General features: G+C 40.5%; 1 protein-coding gene and 1 pseudogene across 4 annotated transcripts in view; one reads left to right on the top strand and one right to left on the bottom strand.

Moving 5' to 3' along the window:
* The window catches only part of LOC101725233 (natural resistance-associated macrophage protein 2-like), a 96,020-nt gene that overhangs the window by 17,259 nt on the left and 60,606 nt on the right, over positions 1-18,155 (top strand). For 2 of the 4 annotated variants that reach the window (XM_087200156.1, XM_087200157.1), the window contains exon 5: positions 10,891-10,968. In XM_087200156.1, coding sequence (XP_087056282.1) covers positions 10,891-10,968 — 78 coding nt within the window. Of the gene's footprint in view, positions 1-10,890; positions 10,969-13,699; positions 15,576-18,155 lie in introns of those variants that run through there. The other 2 variants (XR_015446963.1, XM_087200158.1) reach the window with 2 other exon arrangements.
* On the bottom strand, positions 4,171-4,947 carry LOC101705116 (UBX domain-containing protein 2A pseudogene; annotated as a pseudogene).

The raw sequence follows: 18,155 nt of genomic DNA, 5'->3' as shown, positions 1-18,155 counted from the left end.
GTGACCATACACGTGAGGGTAAAATGAAAGCTGCAACGGGACAGGAAAATACAATGACTTGGAGCCCAAGGAGATGGATCTGCAGGCTCAGTGCTGCCTCCTACATAGCTGTGTACCAGTCAGAGCTGACAGCCTGGGCACTGACCAAGCTTAGTCTCTTCTGTCCCAGGTATTGGCTGGGAAGGGAGCTGGCCTCAGATCCAAGGTTTATCTCATGCTATCATGTAGGTGACTACATCTGTTTGACTCTTTGTCATTCCCCTTTGTGTCCTGCATGTCCAGTTCTGCCTACCTGCTTGCCAGTTTTCTCATTTGAGATAAGGATCAGTTGGGAGAACTTGGCCAACAGAAAACAGAAACTATGACGAGGATGGATTTTGCTTTGTCAAATTCTGTGTCCTCCCCATTCCATTTGCCTATGTAGCTTTGGTCAGCATTTATTTCACATTGACAAGATCTCTGGCTCTTGGCTCTGCTTTAACTGAGGGCTCTCTAGTCTGAGTATCCTCACATGTTTCAGGCTTTCTTAAGGACTTCACCACTTGTCATCATAAAAATGCCCAAGTCTTATGTATTGTCATGCACACTAACTCGGCAATGAGTTTTGATGTCCTGGGGATGCAGAGAGACTGCGGAGAAAGACTACACTTAACACTGCCCCCAGACTGTCCACATCACACACAGCCTGCATCAGGGTTCCCTCCAGCCCACCCCTTAGAGGACTTGCTTGTGATCTGTAGGGCGGCTCTTCTCTTCTGATCCTTTCCTCTACAACAAAAGTTGTGCTGAAATTGCTCTGTGTTCTAGGTGGATATCTGTAAAAATAGCAGCAGTCCCAATGCCGGCCTCTTTCCTAAAGATGATGGATCAACTCTGGCTGTGGACATCTACAAAGGGCTCACCACGTTCAAGTTTGTGATCTTTGCTCCTGAATCAATCTTCTTGGCATATTATCTGGCTTTTTTGTGATTTACTTCAGATTTGAGCATGTCTACCTGCTTGGAGTATCATTCAAGGTCCAAATGTCAAATAAGCATTTTGTGGTACATACAAGTGATAGAGGGTTAGTGGAAAACATGGATTGCACAATAGCCATTCCAAAACTCTTGGTGACCTTCTTTGTCTCTGTTTCCAGCTCTGTGTTTCTGTCTCTCCTTCTCTTTCTCTCTCTATCTCTCTATCTCTACCGTATATATAAAATGAGGATTAAATTCAGAGTCTTTACACTGAACTGTAGAGCTATATCCCTTGCCTTTTTTTTTTTTTTTTGTACCAGGGATCGAACTCGGGACCTTGCACTTGTGAGGCAGACACCGGAACCACTGATCTAAATCCCCGGCCTCCTTTTTTTTTTTTTTAATGAGACAGGGTCAGCTTTGGTGGGAATTTGTGGTACTCCTGCCTCAACCTCCCAGAGTGCAGGGATTATATATGCGTGTACCACCACACCCGCAGTTAAGTGTTCTTTAGCAGTGTTTCTCAGTTTGTTTCTCATGGTTTATTGTGACATTCCAAGAGTACAATATATACTGCTCAATATTTCCCAAATGTATTTGATCTTTCTCTGAACTTGTATTATCATTTTCTAGAATAATGTGCTAAAGAATATAATTTGGGAAATTTGCTTTAGACTTGTTTTTTCAGTATTTCAGAGAGAGGTTGGAGCTGAAGGTTTGAGAAGTTTGGAGAAGAGAAAGGACTAGGCTGAAGAATGAGGCAACATCCAGCACTGTTGAGATTGACAGCCTCTAGAATCAGATCAAAACTGAGCCTGAGGTTAGATACAGTACAGTACTTGGCACACATACCACTTAGCAAAGGAGAGAGAGAAATGCCTCAGAAAAACGCTATTTTAAGCAATGACTAAGCAGATCACTGACACAAGCACATCTTTCTCCCTTGCCTTTCCCAGAGTGTTGTGCTGGGTTGTTACTTTGGGCCTGCCGCACTCTACATCTGGGCAGTGGGAGTCCTGGCTGCAGGACAGAGCTCCACTATGACAGGAACCTGTTCTGGGCAGTTTGTCATGGAGGTAGGTGCTGGTGTCAGATAGAGGAAGATGACACAGTTCCTTGTTACTTCTCAATCTCCAGGGTTTCTGTTTAGTACATCTGAAAAGAATGCACAAAGAAAGATTGAGACATGAGAAAGCATTGGTCCAACCCTAACGAAATCTACAAGAATTAGGGTTTTGGGAAGGTGGAAAATTTACCTAACCATTTATAAAAACTGGAAACTGCAACAAAAATAAGCTGATAAAATACCTACTAACACTTACTAAGAGTCTTCATAAGACTCCTTGCATGATTTTGATTAAACTAGAGCACCTCAAATGGTTGTTTTACGGTTCCTTATAGGCAAAGCAGAAATAAAGGATTTCTCTAGCTGGTCCCCGTGTTAGTAAGTGTTCTCCCCACCCCCAGCCACCCCCAGCTTCTTTCCTTTTTTTTTTTCCTGGTACTGGGGATTGAACTTATGACCTTGAAGTTGTGAGGCAGGCGTGGTGCCACTGACCTAAAGCCCTGGCCCTGTCACCCCCAGCTTCTTTTTTTTTTCCCCGTTAACTTTATTGGTACATTTTCGGTATACAATACAGTTATATTCATCATTGGGATCTTGTACCATTACATGAGTCTCTTGGTTCTTATTTTTTCCCCATTCCCCTGCCCTCCCTTCACCCCCTCCACCCTTCCCTATTTGCAAAGACTTTGTTTCCATTTTTTTCCTTTTCTCATATTTTTTCTTTTCCCTTTTTTCCTTTCCCCTACCCCTCCCAATTCCCCTGCTCTTTTAGACCTTTTCTTCCTGTTACACAATATCAATTATACATTTTTTAAATTACAATATCAAGATCTAGGAGACATTACCTCAGATTTTACAGAATTTAAAAGGATATAGAAAGCATATTACAAAAATCTGTTTTGAAATAAATTTGACAGCTTCAAAGAAGTACCTTGGAAGACAAATTAATGAAACTAACTCTGGAGGAAATATAAAATTTGAATAGCACCTATTAAAGAGGGTATATTCCTAGCTTGAAAACCTACCTATATGACAACAGCAGGCTCATATACATTTTAACTGATAAATTATATCAAACAATTAAGGCAGAAAAAAGAAGGAACACTTCTCCCCTCATTTTAGGAAACCAACATTGTGCTAATCCTAAAACTGGATAAAGATAATAGGAGAAAAAAGTATGAATATAGATAGAAATTTGTTTAACAAAACAAACTATTAGAAGTCAGATCTGGCAGTATGTAGAAAGTGGTTTTGTTATAGAGATGGCAGTGTTGGTTCAGCATTGGAAGATCCACCCCCAAAAGTCATCATTTTAACAGAGGAAAGGAAAAAGCCATATGATCCTGTCAGTAGTTGGAGAAAAAGTATTGGACTAAATTCTATAGCTGTTCATGGTAAAAGCTATCAGGAGACTAGAAGTAGAACAGAACCTTGAGATAGCTAAAATTTATATAAATACCTGTTGTTTGGAAATGATATTTAAGTAACTAATGCTGTGAACATTTTTGTTAACTTATAACATATGAAGATTCTCTTGTTTGAGATGGGGTCTCTCTGTGTAGTCCTGGCTGTCCCTGAACTGTGTAGCCCAGGCTGGCCTCAAACACACAATGATCCTCCTGCCTCAGGCTCCTGAGTGCTGGGATTACAGGTGTGCAACACCATGGGCAGCCCATATTAAGATTCTAAAAGATACAGTTAATATATGTTATGTTGATTAACTGGTATTTGAAAATAAGTGTATTTTTTTTCTGAGTAGCCTTTTGTGATAAATACAGCTTCCAGTCATATGTTACTTTCCTAACTTGTAATGATTAAAAATCCCCTCATCAGGCCCAGGATTTAGCTCAGTGGTGCTGTGCCTTCCTTACAAGGACAAGGTCCTGAGTTTGATCCCAGGTACTGAGGAAAAAAAAAATCCCCTCATCAGGAGAGAATTAAATATCATTAGGTCAGCTGGGGATTTAGCTCAGTGGCACTCACCTGCCTGGCAAACACAAGGTTCTGAGTTCGATCTTCGGTACTAAAAAAAAAAAAAAAATCACTAGGTCAAAAGTCTAGCAAATTTGAGTTCTCCTTTCTCCCACTTTTGCACATCCACTTGCATCCATCACTTTTCTGCAGTTTCCAGTCTCTCAGAAACCAACACTAGGAAAGTTCTCTAAAAGGCTCAGCTGTGTTTCTAGTCTCTGAATGATCACAGCGTTCCACAAATCGCTTCCTCCAGAGTGAGGATCTCATCCAGAGACCTGACAAAAGGAAGCACTGTTGCCAGGGAGAAGGGTGGACTGCTCGGAGACACGTGGAATTTCTTAGTGAAGTCTTTGATGTGGCTTATCCTATGAGAAATGTCAAATTTTTGAATGATCCTTTTCCCATTTGCTGGCCATATCTGTATATTAGTGATGGGCTCTGAGTTATTCAGTGAAACAGCGGATAAATTATTTTTACTTTCAACTTAGTCTTTGTTTTAGAAACAATTTTTGGTGTGGCACTTCCCAGTCTGTGCCCCTGCCCTGAGAAGGGGTGGAATGCAGGCTTAGTGGAAATATATACTTCATTTTTCTTACCTTCAACTTTAATATCCACCTTCTCCTTATCAAAAATTCCCTGTAATTCTGAAGGCAATGCCCCCTTCTTGATGGCGTTCAGAAACTGCTGACTTGCACCGTCAGAATAACTTCTAAAATCATCGTTGACTGTGAATCCATTTTTCCATAATTTTATACTTACATCCACCTGTTTCTTCTGTTCAGTGGAAGATAAGCATTTGGCTCCAATCTTCTGAGCTTCCTCAAAAAGCCTGTAAACAAAATATTCACAATTCCTTTGTCGATTATCACTAAGCGGGTGATTGTCAGGTCCTGTTTCACAAACCCATTCTTCTTTTATACTTTCAGGATTATCTACTTCTTCTTCTTCTTTTTTTTTTTGGTACTGAGGATCGAACTCGGGACCTTGTGCTTGCAAGGCAGGCACTGGAACCACTGAGCTAAACCCCCGGCCCTTCTTTCATTCTCTTGGTTTTACCCTGGACACGGCAGCGCGGCCTAGCCCCCCAGTCCCTCGGGCCTGCAGGCACCACCGCCACCTCTCAGCGGGAATCGCTCCGGACAGTGCACCGCCCCCAGACCCGCTCAGGCTATGCTGTACCGCGCTGGGGTCACGCGAGCCTCCCGCGGCCTCCGCAGGGCATGGGCGCGGGGGCCCAGTCCTAGTCCTTTGAGGTATCTCCATACTGATTTCCACAGTGCTTGCACCAGTCTACACTCCCACCAGCAGTGGAGGAGGGTTCCTCTTTCCCCACAGCCCCACCAGCATTTCTTATTGGTTGATTTCATGATAGCACTCTTCTTTCTGGGGCGAGGTGGAATCTCAGCGTTGTTTTCATTTGCATCTTTCGAATGATCAGCGACATTGAACATTGTTTCATATGTTTATTTGCTATTTCTACTTCTTTGTCTGAGAAATGTCCGTTCATTTCTGATGCCCATTTTTGGATAGGGTCTTTAAATTTGGGAGGTCTCATTTTTTTAAAGTTCTTTATAGATTCTAGATAGTAAGTAGACCTTTGTCTGAGGAACAGCAGATGAAGATTTTTTCCCCCCTTGTGGGTTGTCTCTTGACACTGCTGGTGGTTTCTCTTGCTGTGCAAAAGCTTTTTAATAAGAAGAGATCCCACTTGTTGATTGTGCTAGTTCACGAGCAACTGAGGTTTTGTTCATAAAATCTTTTCCCACACCAATAAATGTCTTCAAGAGTTCTACCTAACCTCTGTTCCAGCAGGTTTAGTGTTTCTGTTTTAATATTTAGATCTTTAATCCATTTCGATTTTAGTTTAGTGCATGGTGAGAGATATAGGTCTAGTTTTAATGTTTGGCAAATTGAAACCCAATTTTTCCATCACCGTTTATTAAAAAGGCTATCTTTCCTCCAGTGAGGGTGTTTGGTTCCTTTGTCAAAGATGAGGTGGCTGAGTGTGTCTGGAGTTGTTTCTGTATCTTCTAATCTGTTCCACTGGTCCTCAGGTCTGTTTCTTTGCCAGTACCATGCTGTTTTTATCACAGTAGCTTTTGCAGTATAGTTTGAAGTTGGGGGTTGTGATACCCCCTGCCATGTCTCTGTTACCTAGAATTGCTTTTGCTATTCTGGGTCTCTTCTTATTCCAAATGAATTTTTGGATTGTTTTCTCAAGGTCCATGAAGTATGCTGCTGGGATCTCAATTGGAATTGCATTAAATCTATATAGCAGTTTTGAAAGTATGGCCATTTTCGCTATGTTAATCCTTCCTATCCAGGAACAGGTAATGTTTTTCCATTTTCTGATATCATCTTCATCTCTTTTCAGGGTGCTATAGTTTTCAGAGAAGAGGTCTTTGATTTCTTTCATTAGGTTGATTCCTAGGTATTTCAGTTTTTTGGATGCTATTGTGAAAGGAATTGTTTGCCCTATTTCTGTCTCAGTCAGTCTGTTATTTGTGTAGAGTGAAGTTATTGATTTTTGTGTGTCGACCATGTATCCAGCTACTCTACTGATTTGGTTATTACGTCTAGAAGACTTTTGGTGGCATTCTTGGGGTCTTCTGTATAGAGTATCATGTCATCTGCAAATAATGACAATTTGACTTCTTCATTTTCTATCTTCATTCCTTTTATTTCTTTCTCTTGTCTAATTGCCCTGGCTAATGTTTCCAAAACTATATTGAACAGAAATGGTGATAGTGTACATCCTTGTCTTATTCCTCGTTTTAGTGTGAAGGATTTCAGTTTTTGACCATTTAGTATGATATTGGCTGTTGGTTTTTTCATAGATGGCTTTTATCAGATTGAGGTAGAGACTGTCTATTCCAATTTTTTGTAGGGTTTTTATCCTAAATGCATGTTGGATTTTGTCAAATCCTTTTTCTGCATCTATTGAGATGATCATATGGTTTTTGTCCTTGGCTCTGTTGATATAGTGTATTACATTGATTGATTTGCATATACTGAACCATCTCTGCATCCCTGGGATGAATCCCACTTGGTCAAGGCGTATGATCTTCTTGATGATCTTCTGCATTCTGTTTGCCAGTATCTTATTAAGAATTTTTGCATCTATATTCATTAGTGTGATTGGCCTATAGTTCTCTTTTTCAGTTGGGTCTTTCTCTGCTTTGGGGATCAAGGTGATGCTTGCTTCCAGGAATGATTTTGGGAGTATTGCTTCCCTTTCAATTTCGTTGAAGAGTTTAAACAGTAGTGGCAGTAGTTCCTCTGTAAATGTCTTGTAGAATTCAGCAGTGAAGCCATCAGGGCCTGGGCTTTTCTTGGTTGGTAAGTTTTTAATTATGTTTTCAATTTCATTGATTGATATTGGGTTGTTTAGAAATTTTAGGTCTTCATTCAACTTTGGTAATTCATATTTGTCTAGGAATCTTTCCATTTCTTCTGTGTTTTCCATCTTGTTGGCGTATAGGTTCTTGAAGTAGGTATTGATGATCCTCTGGATTTCTACTGGGTCTGTTGTAATTTCATCCTTTTCATTCCTAATTGCATGGATTTGGGCCTTTTCTTTCCTTTTTCTGAGAAGGTTGGCTAAGGGTTTGTCAGTTTTGTTTATTCTTTTGAAGAACTAACTCTTGGCTTCATTAATTTTTTGTATCATTCTCTTAGTCTCCATTGAATTGATTTCTGCTCTGAGCTTTATAATTTCCTCCCTTGTATGGGCTTTGGGTTTGTCCTGCTTTTCTTTTTCAAGAAGCTTGAGGTGCAGCATCAGGTTATTTAATTGGGCTCGTTCTGTTTTCCTAATATGCGTATTCACTGCTATGAATTTCCCTCGTAAGACTGCTTTCATTGTGTCCCATAGATTCCGATATGTTGTGTTGTCATTGTCATTTAATTGAAGGAACTGTTGATTTCTTCTTTAATTTCCTCTGTGACCCATTGGTTATTCAGAAGTGTATTGTTCAATTTCCATGTGTTTATGAAATTTTTCCAGTTTCTTTTGCTATTGATCTCCAATTCCATCACACTATGGTCTGATAGTATACAGGGGATAACTTCAATTCCTTTGCCCTTACTTAAACATGTTTTATGAGTGAGTATTGGTCTATTTTAGAGAACCACCCATGTGCAGCTGAAAAGCATGTGTATTCTGATTTTGTGGGGTGGAAGACTCTATAAACATCTGTTAAGTTCATTTGTTCAAGAGTTTGATTGAGTTCTAGTATTTCATTACTTGTTTTGTGTCTAGTTGATCTCTCTATTTGTGACAGTAGGGTATTGAGGTCCCTCACTACTATTGTACTAGTGCATATATGATTTTTCATGTCCATTAGTATTTGTTTTATATAGTTGGACACGCTAATATTTGGTGCATATATATTAATGATTGTCATCTCTTGGGTTGTTCCCTTTACAAGGATGTAGTATCCTTCTTTGTCTCTCTTAATTTGTTTTGTTTTGAAATCCACTTGATCTGCAAAGAGGATAGCTACTCCTGCTTTTTGGGGGGTTCTGTCACATGGAGTATTGTTTTCCACCCTTTAACTTTCAGTCTATGAGTTTCTTTTTGAATTAAGTGTGTTTCTTGTATGTAGCATATTGTTGGATTTTGCTTCTTGACCCATTCTGCCAGTCTCTTTCTTTTGACTGGTGAATTGAGACCCTTAACATTGATGATTATAACTGATACCTATTGACTTATCATTGTCATGACTTTTTCTTTTTGTCTGATTCTCCCTCTTTACATTTAATTTCTTGTTGTGCCCGATAGATTCATTCTGCTGTGCTTCCTGGGGTTGTGATCCTCATTGTCTTTTCTTAGGATATTTTCTAAAATCTTTTAGAGCACTGGTTTGGTATTCATGAAGTTCCTAAGGTGCTGTTTGTCATGAAAGTATCTTATTTCTCCATCAATTTTGAAAGATAGTTTTGCAGGGTACACCAATCTGGGTTGGAGGTTGTTTTCCTTTAGAGCTTGGAATGCATCACTCCAAGCTCTTCTTGCCTTGAGGGTTTGCACTGAGAAGTCTGCTGTGATTCTGATGGGCTTTCCTTTGTATGTGATTTGTTTCTTTTCTCTCACTGCTTGTAGAATTTTGTTCTTCTGTTGAGTTTCTGGAATCTTAACAATTATATCCCTATGTGTAGATTTTTTTTTGATCAAGGCTATTTGGAGTCCTATATGCCTCACTTATCTGTATGTTAAGTTCTTTTCCCCTGCTTGGGAAGTTTTCTGCCATTACTTCTGTGAACAGTTTTTTTATGTTATCTGCACTCTCTCCTGTTTCTTCGTTGAGTCTAATCAGTCTTATGTTATTCTTCTTTGCATCATCTAGCAGCTGCTGGATTGATTTCTTGTGGTCTCTTATAATTTTAAAGAATTTTTCTTTTCCTGGTCATTAACTACAATCTTATCTTCTATATCTGAGATTCTGTCCTCACATGGGTTCATTCTGCTGTGTAGACTTTCAGTGGAGTTTTTAATCTCCTGGAAATCTGTTTGCATCCATTTTATGGATTCCATTTGTTCCCTATGTTGGGATTCCATCATGTTCCTGAGCTCCTCTGTAGATTTATTAATCATGTCTTGCACTATGAGCACAATCTCTGCTGTTATCTGAGAAATTATTTCTGATTTCATTTTTTCCGAATCCTCTTTTGTTGCCAGTTCAGGGAATCCAGGTGATTGAGTATCAGAGTGTTCCATCTCATTTCCCTTTGGGGTTGCTGTAGGTGATCTGAATCTGGTTTTGAGACTTGTTTACATGCCTTCTCATTTCGATGGGGGTGGGGGTGTGTGTGCTGTTGGCGCCTGTGCAGCTCACCTCCTCTGTGCTGGGAGCGATGCCATGGTGGCCCAGAGGCCTCCTTTTCTGCACTGGGAGTGATGCTATGGCAGTCTGGAAGCCTTGTCCTCTGTTCTGGGAGCAGTGGTATGGCCCAGTGAAGTTAAAATTAACTTCCAAAAAAAAATCAGCAAACAAATTTCCTTGAAAGTCACAGACACATATAGAGTATATCCTAGAAAAGAGGAGGGGCAAGACTGCTTCTACCCACTTTCATTAGTTTCATCAAATACTGCATCTATTCAAGGGTGGAGAGAGGAAAAAGGCAACTTTCAAAAAGGGGTTGTGTTATGAAGTGAGGCATTTAGTATACTCCTTCTTAAGAGCACCAGGTGGGAAGCACATTTTTCTAAACTACTCCTAGGAAGTGGAATGTGAATCAATCCATCCTCCTCCCCTAAGGGCTGCCCAGTGGTTAATGAATTTTAAAAAACAAGACTAGCCCCCACACACACACACTTCCCCCCAAAAAGAAGGGGGAAAATATTAAGATGTCCCAGATTACTGTCGTGAATCCAGGGAGCAGATTCAACAATTCAAATTAGTCTGTTACAGAGTCATCACAAGTGTGCCTGGCTTTGAAACAACATCAAAGTTTTTTGAAACAAGAAAACAAAAACTAAACTGATCACTTTTCTGACAATCACAATTACTCAAAATTAACTAGTCCTGGGAGTGGTTGGGGCATACCTATCAGCCTTGTCTCACAAGAGTACATGTGGGTAGGTGAAGGGCATTTGTCGTCATTGCAGAAACAAATTTTAATTTTTAATCTTTTGTTTGATTTAAATATTGCTTTTAATATGATGCCGACACCAGCTTGTGCAAAAAGGGATCTGGATTGATGTTTATAGCAGCACACACATGTGGCTCTACTTAAGTTCTGGAGGCACCGGGGCAGCCAATATTGCTTCATCGAACACATTCTTTGTGCCTTTCTGTGTGAATGCAGAACACACCACATACCTGACAGCAATCAGATTGTGGGCCAGCTTTTCAGCAATCTCTGGACTGATAGGTTTCTGTTTGTTCTTAGGAAGTTTCTCAACAGAGAGGGGTCATCTCTGAGATCAGTTTGGGTCCCAACAAACAAGAAAGGAGTCTTTGGACAGTGGTGAGTTATCTCAGGCACCCATTTTTCTTTCACATTTTCAAATGAGGGTGGAGAGACCACTAAAAAACAGACTAGAAATACATCTGTCTGTGGATAACTCAGTGGTCACAATCTGTCATGATCCTTTTGCCCTGCAGTATCAAAAAAGCCTGAGTATATGGCTCTCCACCAATCATAACTGTGACTGCATAATTGTCAAAAACAATTGGTACAGGGCCGGGGATTTAGCTTAGTGGTTTCACCGCTTGCTGCACAAATGCAAGGACCTGAGTTTGATCCCCAGTACCAAAACAAACAAAAAAACCCCAATTGGTACATATTCAGATGGAAATTTGTTTGTTGTGTAGAATATTAGGAGACATGTTTTACCAACAGCACCATCTACCACAACAACCCACTTAGTTGTCTGCGTTGTGGAAATAGTTTAAATATTTCCAATTTGATGTTGACTTCAGCTTCTCTGCTGGGGTGTTGGCAGCAGTCAACTTCTTAAATGTTCTCCAGAGCTTGCAGGCCAACAGGGAGCAAGGGCAATTCATATCCCATTCAGTCAGGCAGCTTAAATTCTTCCCTTTGGTACCAAGCCTGGTGCTGGGTGCTAGGGAGAAATTGAGAGGAGGAAAGAAGCATGGATGGTCTTGATCTGCAGTAACAGTACATGAAATTTCTGGGATCTGAAAGGCTTTAAGGAATAGTTTGGGTTTTTAAGTTGCTCAGTGGTAAGTGTGGGCTATACTTACACACAGAACACAAAATTATTCATTCCTTCAGCAAACATTAAAACCACTATTGAGTATTGTGCTGGTTCCTATGGAGGTTAAGACAATCAGATCCAATTTGTTTCTCTTTTTGCTATTCCGGGGATTGACCCCAGTTAGTGGAGCCATATACAAGTGGTCCTATCATGTGTTCCACCAACATGTACTTTGTGATGCTTTATGCCCAGGAACTAGAGCATGTGGCGTTGTATGTGGTGGTTGGTCAGTGTGCTTTATCTGGGCTCTGTGTTGTACCTGATGAGCCCAGTGTGGAGGGCACAGAGGCACAGGTACCTAGGAAGGTAGAGGTGAGACCAGTTGACATTCAGAAATGAATGGAACCACAAGAGCACATAGCAATCCACCTCCTGCTTACTGAAGCAATTTATATGAGCTTGTCAAATCTGCTATTTATACCTCTAATCATGAAATTGCATGGTTCCTAAAACATGGCATTTTTCTATTTCTGTCACTTGTATATGGCTTCTGCCCTTAATTTCTAGTTATAGAATGTAGTTCAGAATGAGGAACTGAAAGAAGGTAGTAATATAGAAAGAGGAGAGTGGCACTGTATAGGACAGATTTGGATAAAGGAACTGTGCAGTGTGCTTTAGAGCTTTAGGTTGGGACACAGGTGGTCTCACAGCCTGGCTCAGCTCTACCACTTACTAGATGTCTAAGGAAACAAGTACATAACGATATTCTCTTGTTGGATTATTGGAGAGTTATTTAAAAATCCTGGTTATGAATCTATAGTCACATACAAAAGGAAGGCCAAATTATTTATACTCAGATTATCAAAAAATGTTTGAAATCTATAATATATAAAAATCTAAATAGTAGTTTTCTTAGGAAAGTGGGATGTTTTTTGAGACAGGGTCTCACTATGCAGTTCAGGCTGGTCTTGAACTCATAGTGATCCTCCTGCCTCAGTCTCTTGAGTTCTGGGATTACAGGCATGCTTCACCACTCCCGGCTGGAAAGTGGGATTTTAAACATATTCTCTGTTTTCCATATATTCTTTAACATTGCTACCTAACATTAGTGAAAAACAGGTTGAGCAACAACAGTTCCTTCTCCTGTACAGCTTTCTGTAGAAAACACAAATGAGGGTTGGGGATATGGGCCAGCAGAATCTATGCAAGTTGATATAGAGATATAGCGAATGGTTAAAGATAGAGGCTGAAAATCTGTTGTTGATCTCTAGAACAGTTATCCCATGCCAATATCTGCCACAGGTTAGGTATCTGAGAAACTTCCTTTAGTGAATATTGAAAAATTGTGTCCTGTATTGGTATCTTCTTTCTCTTTCCATTCCCAGAAGTTCACAGTTATCCAAAGACTATACTGACCTTAAGGCCTAGGAAACCCAAATAAATGAATATGTCCTTGGCAGGAGTTGTTTTAAAAGTTCACTTAGTAATCAGGGGGATCTTCCTTGCTTGCAAATAGCTCATGAAGGCGCCAAGTTATTCTCAGTGATCCTCAGACACTAATGGTGAGGTTGTTGAAGTCCCACTTTAAGAGGTGAGGGCTTGATTGTATAGTGGGTAACCGCTGTTTAGCTCTCAAAGAACTTCATAGAGCAGCTCCGGAGGTGCCTTATTGGTCTTCAGTCATCCTCTCCATTCCTTATGATGGTGGTGGGGTTGGGGGAAGGAAAGTTGTCGTTAGGAAATTCCCAGTTGGATAAAAGAAAGAACCCACAGAGCCAAAGCAGAAAGAACAGAGAGAACTCAGTATTGAAAACAGCATAGGAACACTTTATTGAGGACAGCAGGATGTTTTGAAGGGACAGTGAGGTTGGGAGCATGTCTTGGGCAACCTTGGTGGTGGAAGAAGGCTGGTAAAGCCAGTTGTGTAAGAAAGGGAGCAGGTTTGCATCTGAGCCGTGCTGTGAGTGGTCACTGTGCGTGAGAGGCTCTTTGTAGATGGTAAGTCATGGTAAGTGATGACCATGTTTTGTCTTCCAGGGCTGATTTTTTATTGCACTGGGCTTGTCCTTCCTGGACTGTGGGCACATGATAAGCATCTCTAAAGTCCTGCTGACGGAAGAAGCCACTGGTGGCTACACTAAGTAAACATTGATCCCACCTATCAGCCGCAGGTAGCCATCAGAGCCAGTGTGTTTCTATGGTTTACTGTGTGAACATAGCTACAAGTATGTGCCATTGGACATTATGACTACGCTGCTGGTAGACAAAGACATTGCTTTATATATATTTGAAAGATGAATTTTTTTTCTTAGCCTCCAAACCAGAGGACTGGGTTAGATAAGATCTTTGAAAAGCTGACATTTGCTGCTATCATTCCAACAATAAATGCTTAAGTAGTTGCCCAGGAGAATTCCCTATGCATGATTCTTAACCAGACTGTGTTTTTTTAAAAAAAACCTGGAAAATACATCAGGTGAGATGGTGCACACCTGTAATCACAGCTACTTGGGGAGTGGAGACAGGAGGATTGCAAGTTCAAAGCCAGCCTAGGCAACTTAACAATATTCATCTCGAAATAAAAATTAAAAATGGGTGTGGATGTAGCTTATTCCTCAGTAAGGGAACACTTGCCTAGCATGCATGAGGCTGTGGATTCAGAGGCTGCCATGGATTCAGTACTCACTACTACAGAGAGAGAGACAGAGATGCAGAGACAGGGAGAGATGGGGGGCGGGGGGGGAGAGATTAGTTTTGCAACCTTAGTTACAAAGTAAGAACTGTGCAACCAGAGGGGGTGATTTCACAGAGATCCTATCAGGATTATTTTAACTTCTTTCCATTTAAAATGTCTCAGTTAAGGAAGTTAGGGGTGAGGAAGCATAATGAAGGTAGAAAAATGGACAAATGACAAAACTCACTGGTAGGAGGTGGTAACTAATCACTTTTTAACGACTTTCCTCGGGGAATGAAAGCTTATCAGGGTTTTCTTGGGAGCCCTGAGGTTCACAGTCTTCTTGTTAGTACAGAGCTTTCCTGATGATGTTTACTAGTGGGCACATGCAGCTGTAGAAACTTCACCTTCCTCCTCCAACGCTTTCTACTTGATGGCATTTGTGCACTGATACACTCATGAGACTGTCCAAGGTGGGGAAAGGAGACTCAAAAGGGAAAGAGAGCCATCTTTTTAATTCCTAAAAGCCACCTCTTGCCAGAATCATATTTTTCTTACTTTGCTTCATTCCCAAAGATTACAAAACAATCTCAGGGGGTATGGGCCTGACTTTTACTAAATCCCCGACCCTTTCTGAAAGGTGAACTAGGCTACCTCTGCACAGCTGTCCCCCTCAGAGGGATGGACTGTGAGGCCAGATGGTGGTGCTCTGGAGTCAGAGGAAGTGGGTGTCTTCAGCATGGAGCTGCTGCTCTTCAGCCACTTCAGACGTTTTTACATGTGAAACTTGAGGCTGTGTGATTCTCTCATCCCAAATCACATTTGTCTGGTGCAGATAAATAAGGAAAGTCTTGTATAGTCATTGTGTTGGTGAGAACAGTCGTGGGAATGGCACTGAAGGACTTGTCATTTTTGGAGCTTTCCTTCCAGAGCGCTGGTTTATTGATGCATTCCATCCATCTGAGGCCCAAATGTATTATGCTTTTTTTTTTTTTTTTTTTTTTTTTTGGTACCGGGACCTTGCACTTGTGAGGCAGGTGGCAGAACCACTGAGCTAAATCCCCGGCCCCAAACGTACTATTCCTAATATTTTATGCAATGTCAAAAGCTCAGACTGGATGGATTGTCTATTATAAGGCATTAAGAGTGAACTACTATGTTTCACTAACTACATATTGTCTTAGCTTCTGGAGTAATGTAGCATCAGATCACAAAGGACAGCCCCCTAATTGTTTCTCCTCAGAGCGGTGCCTTTCTATCTGACTACCATCATTCCTCAGGCTGCTCATAAAGGTACTGTGCAGAGATCAGATCTGCAGTTTCATCTGAAACTGTTGTCTGGCTACAGTAGGTGAAGGCCAAATTGACAAGAAAAGAAGAAAAAGTTCCTTGTAAAGATGTTATAATAACATTTACCTTTGCCCTGGGTTTGGGTGGATCCAGTCAGTCTCAGGTTCATATTTAGTAGCTCAGATAAAAGCTGCTAGTATTCTTTTGAAGAATATTTATGACTTACAGTGATGGAAAGTTTTTTCCCAGCTAAATGGCAGTTTATAACACTATGGTATAATATTTTCAGGGTCAACCACATTCCAATATCCCATTTGATCCTCACAGAGAGAACGTGTACTTCAACCAGTACTCTGGGTGCAGTTAGCAGTGTGTGCAATTTAATGCCCAGCATGTGCAGGGCATTTGGGCAGCATATTTGTGTGGAACATTAAGAGATATACAGTTGTACTTTTTGTAAAGTGGTCCTCATTCTCCTAAATGTGACATAAAATAATTGTACTGCTATAGTATACTGGAAATTAGAAGGGATAGGAAGAGATTCAATTTGGCTCCTTTGAGGTCCTGCTAGTGGCATCAGGACTTTTAGTGAACATTGAACAATATGTAAACTTGACTTGTTTTTTTTTTATTAAATTCTTTTATTGGTACATTGTAGGTATACAACACAATTACATTTCTCATTGGGAATTGTACCTTTACATAAGGCATCTTGGTTCTTATTTTTTCCCCATTCCTAGCCCTCCCTTCATGCCCTCCACCCTTCCCTATTTACAAAGACTCTATTTCCATTTTTTCCATTTCTCATCATTTGTCCTTTCCCTTCTTTCCTTTCCCCTGCCCCTCCCACTACTCCTACCCCTTTGGACCTTTTCTTCCTATTTTACATTATCGATTATTCATTGTAATCATTGGTACATTTTAGGTATACAATGTAATGACATTCATCATTGGAAATTTGCACCTTTCCATAGTCTCTCTTGGTTCTTATTTTTCACCCTTGCCCAGCCCTCCCTTCAACCCCTCCAGTCCTCCCTATTTACAAAGATTTTGTTCCTATTTTTCCATTTTCTCATATTAATCCCATTCCCTTCTGTCCTTTCCCCTAGCCCTCCCACTTCCTTCCCCTTTGCCCCTTTTCTTCCTATTTCACATGACCTATTATACATTTTAGTCCTTATTTACACTTTCAGTTTCTCACACCAGAGAAACTATTTGGTATTTATATATGTGCGTCCTATTTATTTCACTTAAGAGTATTGCTTCAATGTGCATCCACTTAGCTATAAATGTCTCTAATTTCTCATTTTTATGGCTGAGTAGTACTACATTTTATAAAAAAACCACATTTTCTTTATCCAGTCTCCAGTTGATGGGGATTTGGGCTGTTTCCAAGTTTTAGCTATTACAAACTGTGCTGCTATGAACATGGGCGCACATATATCACTATTCTTTTAATTCTTTGGGGAAGATCCCCAGCAGGGGAATAGCAGGGTCAAATGGGACTTCCAGTCCTAGTTCTTTGAGGTATCTCCATACTGATTTCCACAGTGGTTGCACGAGTTGACACTCCCACCAGCAGTGGAGCAGGGTTTCTCTTTCCCCACAGCCCTGCCAGCATTTCTTATTGGTTGATTTCATGATAGCAGCCATTCTTTCTGGAGTGAAGTGGAATCTCAGCATTGTTTTCATTTGCATCTCTCGAATGAGCAGTGATGTTGAACATTTTTTCATGTATTTAGTTGCTATTTCTACTTCTTTGTGTGAGAAATGTCTGTTCATTTCAGATGCCCATTTTCGGATTGGGTCTTTAAATTTGGAAGGTCTGATCTTTTTAAGTTCTTTATAGATTCGAGATAGTAGACCTTTGTCTGAGGAAGAGCAGGTGAAGATTTTTTCCCACATTGTGGGTTGTCTCTTCACCCTGCTGGTGGTTTCTCTTGCTGTGCAGAATCCTTTTAATAAGAAGAGATCCCACTTGTTGATTGTTTGTGCTAGTTCATGGGCAACTGAGGTTTTGTTCATAAAATCTTTTCTTACACCGATGTCTTCAAGGGTTCTACCTAACCTCTGTTCCAACTGGTTCAGAGTTTCTATTTTAATATTTAGATCTTTAATCCATTTTGATTTTAGTTTAGTGCATGATGTGAGATATAGGTCTAGTTTTAATCTTTGGCAAGTTGAAGCCCAATTTTTCCAGCACCATTTATTAAAGAGGCTATCTTTCCTCCAGTGAGGGTGTTTGGCTCCTTTATCGAAGATGAGATGGCTGAGTGTGTCTGGTGTTGTTTCTGCATCTTCTAATCTGTTCCACTGGTCCTCAGGTCTGTTTCTTTGCCAGTACCATGCTGTTTTTGTCACAGTAGCTTTGTAGTATAGTTGCAGGTTGGGGATTGTGATACCCCCGGCCATGTCTCTGTTACCTAGAATTGCTTTTGCTATTCTGGGTCTCTTCTTGTTCCAAATGAATTTTTGGATTGTTTTCTCAAGGTCCATGAAGTATGCTGCTGGGATCTCAATTGGAATTGCATT

Source organism: Heterocephalus glaber, unplaced genomic scaffold (assembly GCF_053883595.1).
Source record: "Heterocephalus glaber isolate CG9 unplaced genomic scaffold, H.glaber_assembly_v1.0 deba00001733, whole genome shotgun sequence".
NCBI lineage: Eukaryota > Metazoa > Chordata > Mammalia > Rodentia > Bathyergidae > Heterocephalus > Heterocephalus glaber.
This window is presented reverse-complemented; position numbering and strand designations above follow the sequence as displayed.